The following is a 14,360-nucleotide window of genomic DNA, read 5'->3' as shown; positions in this document are numbered from 1 at the left end:
CCAAGGTCCGACCCCAGGCCGAGCGGCTTCAGAGCCTGCGTCCCCCCACCTCTAGGCCTGAGCAGGAGCAGGATTGGGGGAGTCCACACAGCCATAAAGGATGTTTCTTTAACTGATACACATGAAGTCACTCAGTGCTGTGGACAAAGCAGCGGGCAGGACAAACAGGGTCCCTTGTCGGGCGGCCGCTGGAAGCAGGGCCTTCACAAAAGGGGAGCAGGTCCCACTGCCGCTGGTAGGAGGTGTGTGGTCCCAACCGGGCTGACCGTCAGAATCCCCGGGGGAGCGTTTATCAGTCCAGGCCCCCAGCCCTGGGCCTCACTCACAGGTGACCCCCACAATCAGCAACCACACTGATTTTCCAACACACCGATCAGTCTAGGTCACCCCGGCCTTAAAAGCCCGCTGGAGAGCTTTCAGGATCCCAGTGTCTGGGGGGCGCCCACGCCAGTGACATGAGAATACCCGGGGCGGTGGTGGTACAGGCGGCAGGCACCAGAATTATTTTTTGAAGATCCCCAGATGACTCCAGTCTTGGGCAAAGTTTGGGTACCATGCCCTCTACCACCGCTCTCAACCTTGGCTATGCCCCACCCCAGCCCAGGAGGCGGCTTTGGCTTCATCTTCTATTTAGAGATGCGTGAAAGAGGCGTGGCCCCTCGGAGCCCACTCACTCCGCAGCCGCCGCCTGTCCACGGCGCAGAAGCATCCAGAAGTATCGCTGTCAACCTGCCTGTGTCACAGGCACTGAGCTCATTGCCCATCTCTGTGACCCCCTCTGTTTTAAAGCTTCTAGGTTGGTGCCGAGGCTCCCGGCTGACCCTCCCCCAAAGCACGTCCTAGGAGAAGAGGCTGTTCAGACCCAGGGATGGTTCCTCCCACGGCCCGGGCGGTCTGCGGGGACAAAGGTCTTCTGAGTAGCCGCCTTGGCCTGGGCTCCTCACACCCCAGGAAGGTCCTGATTCAGGAACGTGGCCCACTCAGTCCATCCACGTGGACGGCCACATCTGTGGGCCCCGCTGCCGCTCCAGCCCTTCCAGCTCCAGCCCCTCCAAGCATTCGGGCCCTGCAGCCATGAGGCCAGAAATCTGATCACCCCTGCTGTGGCCCGCTCACCCCTGCTCCCGGCCAGGAGCCCAGGATCGAATCCAGAGTCCTCCCCCTGGCCCAGCTCTGCTCACCCTGGCCCTTGGCCGCTGAGGCCCACCCACTCCCCGTTCCTCCGTCTGCCCCTCGGGCCACGCGCACGCTGCTGGATCTCGGCCTGGTGGTCCCTCCCAACCCAACCTGTGTGTCTCCATCATAGTCCCTCTGCTGTGTCCCTCACGGCACTGCTTGAGCATTACTGGTCCACTCATCTCCCTGCCTGCAACGCCAGTCCTGGAGGACAGGCCCCGCTCTGCCTCGCAGGCCTCTCCCCGGACCCAGCACAGTGCCCGGCACACAGCAGGTTCACCGTAACGACCTGGGGAATAAATGAATACAGAGCTACATCTTGAGACAGGGCATCTGAACCTCCCCCACTTGAATGCTGAAAGCAGACCAGCAGGTCACAAGGGGCAGGGCACATGCTGGGGGTGGGGGGGCTCCCCCATAAGCACATGGTGTTTGCAGGTTGGACATAAGAGAATATCCTTTGCTTTTACAAAGGAACAGCCTCCTCTATGTTTTTTTCATGAAACCCAAGGGCATCTCTGGCTGGTTTGTGTTTCCCTACATTAGTCCAAACACAAAGTTTGGAGAATTCGTTTTGTTTTTATCCCTACACGACGACAGAAAAATCAAAGGTTCAAGCCCAAGGGTAAAGGGTACCTGATACTAGCTTCAGTGCGGGGAATACAACGGAGGGGGTGGGCGGTGGTGGTGGGGACTGCGGTAAACAGGAGGGCCACATCTAGGAAACGTGAACCCAGACCGACCATACCTGCTAATATTTTATTTTATTTTTTTAAAAGTAGCCTCTTTGCCCAATGTGGGCCTTGAACTCATGACCCTGAGATCAAGAGTCACCTGCTCTACTGATGGAGGGGTGCCTGGGTGGCTCAGTCAGTGGTACGCGTGACTCTTAATCTCGGGGTCGTGAGTTCAAGCCTCACGTTGGGCATAGAGCCTACTTAAAAACAAAACAGACAGTCTAATATTTTAAATAAGCAAGAAACTCAGAGTTTTTCATGAGAATCCTCCATTTAAAAAACTATATTGATAGATCCAGTCACATCAGAGGGCTGGATTCAGCACTCTGGGCCACCAGTTTGCAACCCCTGATCTAATCCACTTGCGGTTAAAAGACCCAGGTGTCTTCTCTGCCATCGTCCTTTGCTCACTCAGAGACCTCAGGCCTGAGAAAGTGCTGGCTTGACTTCTTCCCATCTAGGCCATGAGCCTCATCTGCGGGCCAAGCCTGTCCTGTGTGCCAGCAGAGGAACCAAACAGGATCCTGAAAGAACCTGGCCAGGAATTCACCTGTGCATGGGTATCAGTGCTCAGCTATTCGGGAGGGCCCTTGAGCGCCCTTCCCTCCTGAATCAGAGGGCACCCAAGAGGCCAACACCTCTCTTTCTCTCTCTCTGCCATCTTGAAGCAGCTTCTGGAGACCGCCCTGAAACTTCCCCCAAAAGAGGAAGTTCAAATCAGAAAAAGAGAGAAAGTAAAAAAAAAAAAAAAAAAAAAACAAAACACAAAAAACTTGTTGAACAGAATACCCCAAAGACACTGAAAAACAGTAAAACACTCGCACCTGCCAACCAATGCCAAAATGCCAGCCCACAGCAGCTCCTCGATCCCAGGACACAGAGCACGGTCCGGGGTGCGGCTTCTGTCCTCCTCACGAGCCACACCTCCCACTGCTCCCCCTTCCACCTGCTGCTCTTCCATCCTGAAGGGCACCGGACTTCATTCCACCCCAGGGCTTTTGCGGGTTTTGTTCCTGGGTTATTTTTCTCCTCTTAGCCTGGCCAGCTCTCATTCACACTACAGGCCTCAGCCTAAAATACTGCTGCCTCAGGAAGCCCTCCCTGACTGTACCCCAACAAAGTCAGGTCCCTGTGCTTCCTCTTTCTTGCACATTCCTCGGTAGGTACCACTCAGGTCTCAGCTTTCCTAGAGAGACCTTCTCCGCCCTCTGTCTTGCTGACTCACACAGACACCCGCTACGGCACCACCACCTCTTTGTTCCCAGTGCCACCATCACCATCTAGAGATTTTGTGTGTTCCGCATCTATTGTCTGGCAGTGTCCTGAAAGCAGGGTTCCTGCGTGTTTCACTGCTGTCCCCGGCCCCTGGCACATCGTAGGGGGTTCAAGGTGTCGAATGCAGCCCCATCTCACTAGGGACCCCAGGACACCCCTAGGACTGGAGTTGGCTGGTCTGGGGACCCCTACCGTTCCATTTAAAAGCCCCAAGCCGCCCCAAGAGAAGGGCCCAGCTGTCCAGGCCGGTTCCTAGACCAGATCTCCCTTTGCAAGCTCACTGGCCCATCTGTAAACAGCCCCAGTGAGGGGACCTGCTAATGAATTAAGCTTTAAGTAGAGGTTGCAAGTGACTCTGCTCTAGCAGTTTCTGCGTCTTCTGGTAAATAAACTTCAGCGAGCCCTCTAAGTGGGTTTATCACCACGCAGAGCTACAGGGAGTTGGGCTCTTCATTACATCCCTTACAAATGAGCGTGAGCCAGCCCGTGTCTGAGTTAAAGAGAGCCCTGAGCGAGAAAATGAAGTTAATACACACAGTTTCTCTTGAAGGCTGTCCCTAATAGAGACAAAATGAAGCTGATGTTTAGCCGCTGGGCACAATGACATCTCTGCTGAGAGCAAGGGAGAGAAGGAACAAGAAAGGTGCCCACGTTTACTTAAACCGGTGAAAAACTAGAGACTACCCAAACACCCGTCTCCGGGGGCAGGATTCACAAATTATAGCACCTCCAGCGGGCCTCACCGATCCCACGAGGGCCTCAGGTTTCTCAGCTATAAAATTGACCCACAGGGATCCCTGGGTGGCGCAGCGGTTTAGCGCCTGCCTTTGGCCCAGGGCGCGATCCTGGAGACCCAGGATCGAATCCCACGTCAGGCTCCCGGTGCATGGAGCCTGCTTCTCCCTCTGCCTGTGTCTCTGCCTCTCTCTCTCTCTCTGTGACTATCATAAATAAATAAAAATTTATAAAAAAAAAAAAAAAATTGACCCACAAACCTCCGGGCCACTGGGTCACCGGGAACAGGGTTCGGCACACCGCTAGCACATAGGATGTGCCCAGGAAATAGGAGTAATTGTTATTTCATTGTGGGATACTAGGAAGCCAAAGAATGGTGGAGACCAGCTGGAAGCCACCAGCCTCATGTGACAACTGAACACAGAGAATGTGGCCGGTCCAAACTGAGATGTGTCCTAAATTCAACATAAAAGCCTGATTTGGGGGCGCCTGGGTGGCTTAGTCCATCAAGCATCCAACTCTTGATTTCGGCTCAGGTCACGATCTCAGGACCCTGAGATCAAGACCCAAGACGGGCTCCCCACTAGGAGAGGAGGAATCTTTTTAAGATTCTCTCTCCCTCGCTCTCTGCCCTCCGCTCCTACCTCTCTCTTTCTCTCTCAAAAGTTAAACCCTGATTTTGAAAACCTAGCACAGGGCAGCCCCGGTGGTGCAGCGGTTTGGCACTGCCTGCAGCCTGGGGTGTGATCCTGGAGACCCAGGATCGAGTCCCGTGTCGGGCTCCCTGCATGGAGCCTGCTTCTCCCTCTGTCTGTGTCTCTGCCTCTCTCTCTCTCTCTCTATGAATAAATAAATAAAATCTTAAAAAAAAAAAAAGAAAACCTAGCACAAAAAAAAGATGGTAAAAATCTCATTGATTTTTTTTTTTTTACATTGATAGCATGTTAAAATGATTGACATTTTGGAGGCACTGTTATTTTAAATACATGGAGACTAATTTCACCTGTTCGTTTTTTTCCTTTTTTATGTGCTTCCCAGCACATTTCAAATTACATGAATGGCTCACATTCGCGGCTCAGAATGCACTTCTATTGGATAGCTCTTATGGATACGTTCTGACAGGAAAATACGGCCGTGCTATTTTGTAAAACTGAGATGCAATTCACGTACCATTAAAGTTCACCCTTTAAAAAGTGTGCGATGCTGCAGTTTTCAGAATATTCCCAAAGTCGTTGCAGCCATCACTGCTAACTCGGGAACATCTTCATCACCCTGAAAAGCCCTGTACCTTATCATTAGCAGTCACTCCCCATTTGTCCATGGTATTTTGAGTAGAAAACAAAAAAAAAAAAGCAATTCGCAGAAGAGTATTACAGCATCAAGTGGGGCTTTATACAAACCAACACATAGTATTAAAAATATAGATACAGACCCGCATGTATGAATACATTTTTTTTAAGTGTCTGGAATGAAGTAACACACACCACATTGCGAAGTGGAGTTGGGGACACGGTGTGTGTGTGGGGGGGGGGAGGGTGCTCACCCTTTATTTGATGTGCTTCTGTCCTGCTTTTGAGACTTAAAAAGAGAGTTGAATTCCAGCCCTAAATAACTCCTGGCGGACTTGGACGCAGAACTTTTCCGCGGCGCTGCTACCAGACTGGCTTCGGCTGAGAGATGGAGGGCCTAGTTTCAGATCTACTTTTTATTCTGTGCTTTTAAAATAGAAAGTGCAGCTAGAGACGAGGTATTTTCCCTCTTAGCAACAGCAGGGCCGAGGCCGGGGCTTCCCCGCACCGACGCAGCCCGCGCGCCCCGGCCCCGGCCTCCGAGCGCAGGGGAGCGGGGCGCGGGGCGCGGGGCGCGGGGAGCCGGGGCGGGGCGCGGGGAGCCGGAGCGGGGGCAGCGGCTCCCAGGCCCGGGCGGGATGCGGCGCGGGGCTGGGCTGGGCGCCCGCGGGCCTCCGGCTGCAGGACCGAGCGGCGCCCCCGCCGCGCATCTCCCTCCGAACCGCGCCTGCACCGCCGATCCGCGGAGGAGGGGGCGCCCCAGGCCCCTGCGCGGGGCGCGGGAGGAGCGGCGGGGCGCCAAGGGTTCGGGTCCCCGCGCGCCCGGGGCCCCCCCACCCTCTCCTGCCCCGGGGTGCAGCCCCCCCCGCCTCCCCCACCTGCGTCCCGCGCCCGCCCTACCTCCGCCCCGGGCTCCGGGGTCAGGAAGAGCGCGAGCTCGCGCGCCCCGCTGCGCACGGGCTCCGGCCGGTCGGCGTCCACCAGCAGCATCAGGAGCGCGGCGGGGTCGAGCGGGCGGCGGCTGCGGGGGAGCCGGCCTCGGAGCCCCGCCCCCGCCCCGCTGCATGCCCCGCGGCCCGCCTGGAGGAGGCGGGGCAGGTGCGCGCCCTCGGCGAGCGCCGGGCCGAGCGGGCAGCGCCACCCAGTGGCGGCGCGCGGTGTGCGCGCCCGGCCTCGCTCCACCTGGCAGAGGCGGAGCTGCTCGCACGCCCGCCCGGCAGCACCTGGGGCTCTTGCAACTTCCAGAGCCCCGCGCGCACGGGCCTGGGCCGCCGCACCTTTTGGAGCTCGCGGGGCGATTCGCGCGTACCCCGGAGCGCGGGACCCGCCGGCAGAGCCCCCCGCCCCTCTCCGTCGGGATGAGGGCGGAGCCACGGGCCCGGCCCCGCCGCCCCGGACCGCCCCGGCCGCTCCAGCCCGAATCCCCGAATCCCCGAATCCCCGAATCCCCGGGGGTGGGGCCCGGGCCTCGGACGGAGCGCGGCCGTCCCGGGGATCCTCTCGCTTGGAGCCCAAAGCCCCCGCCCCCAGGGCCGCCCTAACTCCAGCATCTCGCGTGCGCCAGGCGGACAGTCCTGCAAATTAGGGAAACCGGGTGCAGTGGTCCTTATCGTCCCATGGGCAGCTTTTAAAATAAACTCCCCAGGGAAGTCTCAAGCGCTCCAAGTGTGTCACCACCGACCCCCCCCCCTGCAAACACACCCCTGGGAGGCTTGTGTAGACCCTCTGGAGGCTGAAGACGGCGGGGTGCATCCCCCAAAACAATGCTAACAAGGAAAATCCTAAAAACAGTGTCAAGGTATAGGGAAGTCTAGAGTTCTTATTTTTCCCATGACATCTTTTTTTTTTTTTTTTTAATGTTGCATTCGTGTAACAACATCAGGCTGGGCTGAGGGTTGTAAATAAATACACGCGATAACACCCCGCCCCCCCCCCCCCCCCCCCGCTTAAATCTAAATGTAGAGTTTAGCGGATAACCCGAGGCAGGGGGGTCATGCTCGACCTGTCCTGTGGGTGATCCGTCGCTGCACGATGCCCACTTCCACATCCGCGTCCTGCTAATTTCTCCACATCTCTGCCCAAACAGGCCTCTAGGTCACCGTCGCTTTCTGGAAAAAAAATCTTGGCAAAGATTTGGGCCACAGGTGGCTGGTTAAAGGATTTGATAGGAACCCAGGGAACCTGAACTTGGCCACTCATGACTGTCGTGATTTCCCTTTCTCTCATCACACAGACACCCAGGAACCAAGGCCAGACCCTCAGCCCTGCAGGTGGGCTGGGACCCTCCCTCAGAAAAGTCCAGATCTGGCTTCAGTTGAGCCCAACAGGCCCGAGCACAGCAAACTTCCCCTGGTGGATGAGCCTCATAAACATAATGCTAAGAAGAAAAAAAAAAAAAAAAAGACAAGTTGCAGAAGGCTCCGTAGGGCATGCTGCCATTAACATAAAGTTTTAAAAACATGCAAAACCACACTCTATATTGTGTATGGATACAGCCATATGGAGTAAAAGTATAATGCTGCGCCTGGGAACATCGCAGGCTGCGTTCAGGAAAGTTGGGGGGAGGGGGGCGGGAGGGGGTGATGAACGGGTTTTCAATGATATTTGTAACGTTTTATTTCGTCTGCTGAGGTTTGTTATCATAGTTAAGCCTATTGAATGCCCAAAATGACTCATGAAAAGCAAAACAAAGGAAAGGCCTGGGATATTATCTCAATGTGCAGATTGCTCAGACCCCCTTGCCCTGGAGATGGGGTGCCTGGGGAAGGATCTGTGCTCTTCACAAGCCTCTCTTCCCTGGGCTCAGCAGGCTAGCCAACAGTCATTTTGCTGTCAGGTTGTTGTTTTTTTTTTTTTCCCTTAAATGTGTGATTATGCCTTAGAAACATTTTGCTAAAAATACAGATGCCCGGAGCCCTCCCCCAACTTTCTGAATCAGAATCTCTGGGGAGCTAGGCATCTGCCTCTTAACAGCTCAGCAGTTGATTCCGATGCATACCAAAGTCTGAGAACGACCCCCACTTAGGGGCTCCCACTTGCTGTGGGCATTACCCAGGGACCCCCGTAGGAGGCCACATCCATGGTTTTGAACAAAGAGGATTGAATGTGTAAAAATCTCCTGGCCTCTCTGTGGCGCTTGGCTGTGCCCCAGCGCCCTACCCCCAGTCTCCAGCTCTTGGGGAGACCCAGGGGCAGGCAGCAAGCCTAAGGCCTGGCATGCAGCCTGCCAGGGCCGCACCCTGCCCAAACCAGTTTGAACCAGCTGCAGGGATGGAGCTGTGGCGTGTCCCCACGAGCTCCCTCTGGTGCCCAAGCTGGGCTCAGAGCTGCGGCTCAGGTCTCCTGCTCCGGAGGCCTCCGCGGGTGCAGGCTGCGGGCTCTCTGCGGCCTGGGGGTGGGGGTGCCAATGGCTGCCAGGGGGGGGCAAGGCCCCCTGGAGCCAGAGTAGCAGCCCCTAGCTGGGCCCCGAGGTCACATAGTCTTCCACCCCCCACCCCCATCAGGCTTCACCTCCAGCTACAAAATGGTTGCCTGTGTGTGTCTTTCCAAGGTCAGTTCTCCCAGTTCAGGCCTCAGGCATACAAAGTTCTAGATTAGCAATGGTTCCCAAGCTTGGCTGCACATTGGAAACTCCTGGGAAGCTTCCAGAAAATACTGATGCCCAGTCCCCACCCCCAGAGATTGTGATTTGATTGGTCTGGGGTGAGGCCTTGGTTTGGAGATGTTTAAAGGAGCCCCCCCCCACCCCCACCCCAAGTGATTCTAATCTGTATTGTTCCAGGGCTTGCTTCACTCTGTGGGCGCTGGTGACCCTAGGGTCCCTCCGTATTGATGACAGTCCTCACGTGCCTACTGTGTCTTGAGCGCTTACCATGTGCCAGGCCCTGTTCACAGAGGTGGCCTTGCTGAACCTCCACCACACCCTGGGAGGCAAGCAGGCCTTGCTGGGAGCCCATTTTACGGATGAAGAGACTGATAGAGACAGAGGGGTTAAATTGCTATTGTTTGCCCAGCATCATAACCACATGCAAGAGCCGGGATATAAACTGGGGCAGCCTGATTCCAGAACCTAACTCCCAACCTGCTTCTCACACCCTACTGCCTCCTACGAGATAACCCTTTTTGCTTTCTGTGGAGGCCTCTGTACCTGTAGCATGGCCTACCAGGAAAGCCTTGCTACCCTGCCCCTGTGCTAACCCACCCTCTTCACGGCCCTCCCACTAGAGCGCATTCTAGTCATCTCCATTCTTGCTCATAAACCTTCAGTGGCTCCCCAGTGCCCACCGAGTGAAGTTTTTGAACCACACCGCCTGGCCTTACTTTGCCAGTCTGTTTTCAGTTCTTTTCTCTTTGAACCCTAAATTACAAATGAGGAGCCCTTCGAGCGGGGCCAGGACTCGGATGAGGCAAGAGAGGCAGGTGGAGTACAAACTATAAGGGGACCTCACTCTCAGGGTCTCCGCACAGTGTGTGCCCTGGGCGTCTTGCTTGCCTCACCTGAGTCACGGCCCTGCCATGTAGCTTGCTGCTGCTATAGACTGAATGTGTCCCTCCCCAAATTCTTTCGTTGAACCTAACCCCCAAGGTTGGGAGGTGGAGCCTCAGGGAGGTGATCAGGTCATGAGAATAGAGTCCTTGTGAATGGGATTAGTGCCCTTATAAAAGAGGCCCCAGAGAGCTCCCCTGCCCCTTCCACCACATGAGGACACAGTGAGAAGTTGACAGTCCACAACCTGGAACCAGGCTATCACCAGACGCCAAGTCTGCTGGTGCCTTGATCTTGGACTTTCCAGCCTCCAGAACCATGAGAAATAAATGTTTATAAGTCACAGCTGTGGGATTTGTTACAGCAGCCTGAATGCACGAAGATATGTGCGATGTGCTTGGTTTGGATAACATCACATTTAAATATGTGTTATCTTTTAATATGGTAGACTTTTATTTTTTTTAAGATGTATTTATTTATTTGAGAGTGTGAGCGCAGAGAGGAGGGGCAGAGAGAGAGGGAGAGAGAAAGAGAGAGGCCCAAGCAGACTCTGTGCTGAGCACAGAGTGCAACGTGGGGCTCGATCCCAGGCCCAAAGCTCACCATCAGAGCCAAAACCAGGAGTCGGACGCCTCACCGACTGTGCCACCCAGGCGCCCCAATGGGTGGTCTTTTATAGTTCACATGGACATGCATCCTGGCTTCTCTGGAAGAGAAAGGAAGGATCAGGAAACCATGAACCTGCACTGAGGTTTGGCAATACTTGGTGAGCAAAGGAGTTGCCCAGCCTGCCAGTCTTCTGAGCCCAACCCCAGGCTCTTACTGACCTGTTGGTCCCTGAAGATGTCTGGGTTTCAGACCCCGGGGCCCCCTGGACATGCCACCATGGCTGCTAGGCCCCATATCTACATCCAGCATTTCCAGTCTGCAATGCCCTAGCTGCCCTGAGCTGTTCCCCTGCCCTCCGCCAGCCGCCAAGGGCACTTCAAGCCGACGTGCCCTTTCCGCTTGCCTTCTGAGGCCTTCTACCTTCTAAGCTGCTGTAAATCTACCCCAGACAGCAAGTCCCTGGAAGGCAGAGAATATGTCTCATGCATTTCTTTTCCTTTTCTTTCTCTTTCTTCTTTCCTTCCTTTCTTCCTTTCTTCCTTTCTTCCTTTCTTCCTTTCTTCCTTTTTTTTTTCTGTAGGGGTCCAGCAGGCTGGCTTTGCACATAGGAAGTCCTCAGTAAACACATATATCTAAAATTTGAAGTCACTCTCCTGCTTAGCATCTGTGTTTCCCACTAGCAAAATAACTTAGAGCACAAGCCCTCTTCAAAGAAGCACAGTGAAAAACCAGTTTTTTAAATTCTCTCTCTAGAGTGGCAGGAAACAGCAGCAGCACATTTCCATTCTTTCCCTGCAGAGGAAAGCTTCTAATTCTCAGCAGTAATTTGATAGGGTTTCCCCCCCACACTACTACCTCTTTCCCTTCCAGAACACAGCTACACAAAGGGTCTCACAGCTTTGGAGGCAAGGGTCAGAGTTCAAACTGCTCTGTGCATGTCAACATGGAGCTTTACAGCTGGAGCCACCCTGGATTTGAGAAGCCAGAGAATCACGGGTTTGGAGGAGTGAGAGTTCCCCCGCTTCCAACTACTGAGATGGGGGTCTCTGCCTCCATCTCAACAGGAGAGGATGCAGGATGCGGCCCGGTGCGAGGAGGTCCAAAGTGCAGGACTTGGGTCCCTGAGGTGTGACCTGTGACTTCTCATCCAGTGCTCACAGCCTCGGGAGCACTCCAGCTATTACAGCCTCACCGCCCGGGTGCTAAAGCCCCAGGGCATCAGGATGAGCTCTCGGTGGGTTTCAGGATGCTAACGCAGAGCACATCCAACATCTCAGGTAGCGACTCCAAGGCGACCTGGGGCAGCACCCCAGTTATCACGCTTGGCATTTCTCAGCAAAATGTGTGAATTTTCACCTCAAGTGAGCTGAATAAAGGCCTTAAATAAACCTCATGTCAGCTCAGCTCAGGTTTTGGCTGATTTGGGGGACTGATTTGGGGGCGAGGATGGGGGGCAGAGCTCATGGTTTTTAGAGTTTCTTGGATTTCAAAATTACAAAACAGGGACCGTGGACTCATTTTCCTATTTCACGTTTGGGGAAACTGAGGCTCAATGGCCCAGGCCCATGCGTGTCATGGTGAAGTGGAGCTGCGGTTTGGACACGCAGGCTTTCTCGGATGGCACGTGGAGATGGATTAGAACACAGCAGATGTTAGAAAATTAAGTGCCCTGGCAAAAACAGTATCCCCTAGACTATTTGGGACATCTGAATATATTTGCTTTTCTGTTTAAGGAACGCGTATCTCTGTTCAGTAGGATCCAAAGGTCCCTTTCTGTCCTTGGAGTATGTGGCACAGCACTGTGCATACTGTAGGTACTCCATAAAGGAGATGCTGTGCATACAGTAGGTACTCCAAAGGGAGTTTCTATATGAAACTGAAGTCATTTCAGCAACAAACAAAAAAGCTGAAAGGCGTGGGGGGGTTGGGGCTCTGGTTTTAACAAGGGCCAAAGGTAAAGACAATAAAATTTCAGGGGGAAAAGGCACATTTCTTTTAGTGACCACATGGGAAACCCTGTCTTCAGGAGCTCACATGACAAACAGGGATTTTTTTTTTTTTTTAATTAACTTGGAGTTTAACTTAAGGCAGTGAAATAACACACCTGCTAAAAAGCAAATGAGAAAGAGGATGCTTTTCTGAAAAATGCAAAGCGAATAGCTAAAAGTGGAATATCCTCTGGCTCCCGGAGGGCCCTGCTGGGTAGGGGGGAGCGATGTGTGGTGGCTCACTGCACAGCCCTCAGGGGCAAACTGTCTGGCCTCAAATGCTGGGTCCCCACATAAAAGCTGTGTGACCTCGTGGAGTTTCTTAACTCCTCTGTGCTGGAGTTTCCTCCTCTGCAGAGGGGCACGCTACAACTTCCCACTGCTGCAAAGATTCAATGAGCTCATCTATGAAAACTGCTTCAGGGTCTGGCATGCAGTAAACGCTCAATAAATGCTACACTGTAAGCAGAACTAAGGTCTTTAAACCAGGGTGTTTCCAAGGGAGGGCAAGGGATATGGGCAGATAACCACCAAGCAAGGTGTTTGTCACCGTAGGCCCCTGATAAATCTTGCTTGAGACAACCCGAATAGAAAGTCCTGTCATGTGATGCCAGTAGAAGGAGCTGGAGCTGTTTTGCCCGGAGAAAGCCTGGATTAGCAAGAGGAAGATCACGTGGAAGGAGTCGGTGGAGGCCAGAGAGACACAAAGCCAGAGGAACCCCACCCGCGGGGCTGCAAAGCACGGGGCCGCCACCGTGTCAACGGCGCCCTCTGGTGCTGGCACTGCGCAGCAGCCGCGGGAGGCTGAGCCCCGGGTGGGCCCCAAGGCTCCCAAGGCCCCCAAGGCTCCCAAGGCTCCCAAGGCTCCCAAGGCTCCCAAGGCTCCCGCCGCAGGTGTCTGCACCCTGGGTGATCCCCACGTGTGGGTGGGATCGGTGCAAACCATGGGCTAGCACTCCTGTGGCTAGGCCACTGATTGGTTGGCCTTGAGTTCATCAAAGGGAGATTATCCTGGGTGGGCCTGCCCTAATCAGGAGGGTCCTATAGGATAATTTATTTATTTATTTTTATTATTTTCTTTTAATTATTTTTTTAAAGATTTTATTTATTTATTCATGAGAAACAGAGAGAGAGAGAGAGAGAGGTAGAGACACAGGCAGAGGGAGAAGCAGGCTCCATGCAGGGAGCCCAATGTGGGACTCGATCCCAGGTCTCCAGGATTATGCCCTGGGCCGAAGGCAGCGCTAAACCGCTGAGTCACCCAGCCTGCCCTATTTATTTATTTATTTTTAAAAGATTTTTATTTATTTATTCTTGAGAGAGACACACACACAGAGAGAGAGGCAGAGGGAGAAGTAGGCTCCTTGCAGGAAGCCCAATGTGGGACTCGATCCCCGGGCCGGGGATCATACCCTGCACCAAAGGCAGACCCTCAACCGCTGAGCCAGTCAGGTGTCCCATGTAGGAGAGTTTAGAGGTCAGAGATAAGAGAGGCAGGAGAGAGAGGCTCCTGCTGACCTGGAAGAAGGCAAGCAGCCATGCTGCACAGGGCCTGTCGAGGCCAGGGGGCAGGGGACTGCAGGGGCCCCTAGAAGGCCAGCACTCTAGACCTGTGACTGCGGGCACTACAGCCTGAATGCACTCGGATGCCGACCCAGGCTCCAGAGAGCCCGAGTCAAGGACCCAGGTAACCCCTCTATTCTGACTCCTGCCCCACGGAAAGTGAGATAACCCATGTGTGTTGTTTCAAGCCTCTACGATTATGGGGATTTGTCATGGAGCAGTAGGAAACAAGGGCCAGGCGGGGGGCGGGGGGACCGGCTCCACTTGAAAATGGGGGGAGAAGTTTCTAAAAGTGGGGCTTACCTAAATGATTTGGCCGGTTCTCCAAGTAGTGAGTCCCCACCAATGGGGCCATTCAAACCGTGGGACTGCCACCTCCCTGTGCCTGTCCCTGGCACTTAGGGATAGTATAGGTGGGGTTTCTGCTTTGGATAGAGGATTGACATGGGGGTAATGTGGACGGGCCTTCTGCTTAGGACAAAAGGTCGACCTGTAGATCCAT

General features: G+C 54.3%; 1 protein-coding gene across 1 annotated transcript in view; it reads right to left on the bottom strand.

Moving 5' to 3' along the window:
- Window positions 1-6,278, bottom strand: part of BCAS4 (breast carcinoma amplified sequence 4) — a 55,950-nt gene extending 49,672 nt beyond the window's left edge. Inside the window, 2 exon segments of the mRNA XM_072801430.1 lie at window positions 6,113-6,245; window positions 6,247-6,278. Of these exon segments, the coding sequence (XP_072657531.1) occupies window positions 6,113-6,245; window positions 6,247-6,278 (165 nt within the window).
- Window positions 6,279-14,360: the final 8,082 nt, after the last annotated feature.

The sequence above is a fragment of the Canis lupus genome, chromosome 26, assembly GCF_048164855.1.
Source record: "Canis lupus baileyi chromosome 26, mCanLup2.hap1, whole genome shotgun sequence".
NCBI lineage: Eukaryota > Metazoa > Chordata > Mammalia > Carnivora > Canidae > Canis > Canis lupus.
Note: the sequence above shows the minus strand (reverse complement) of the source record. Positions and strands in the feature narration are given on the sequence as shown.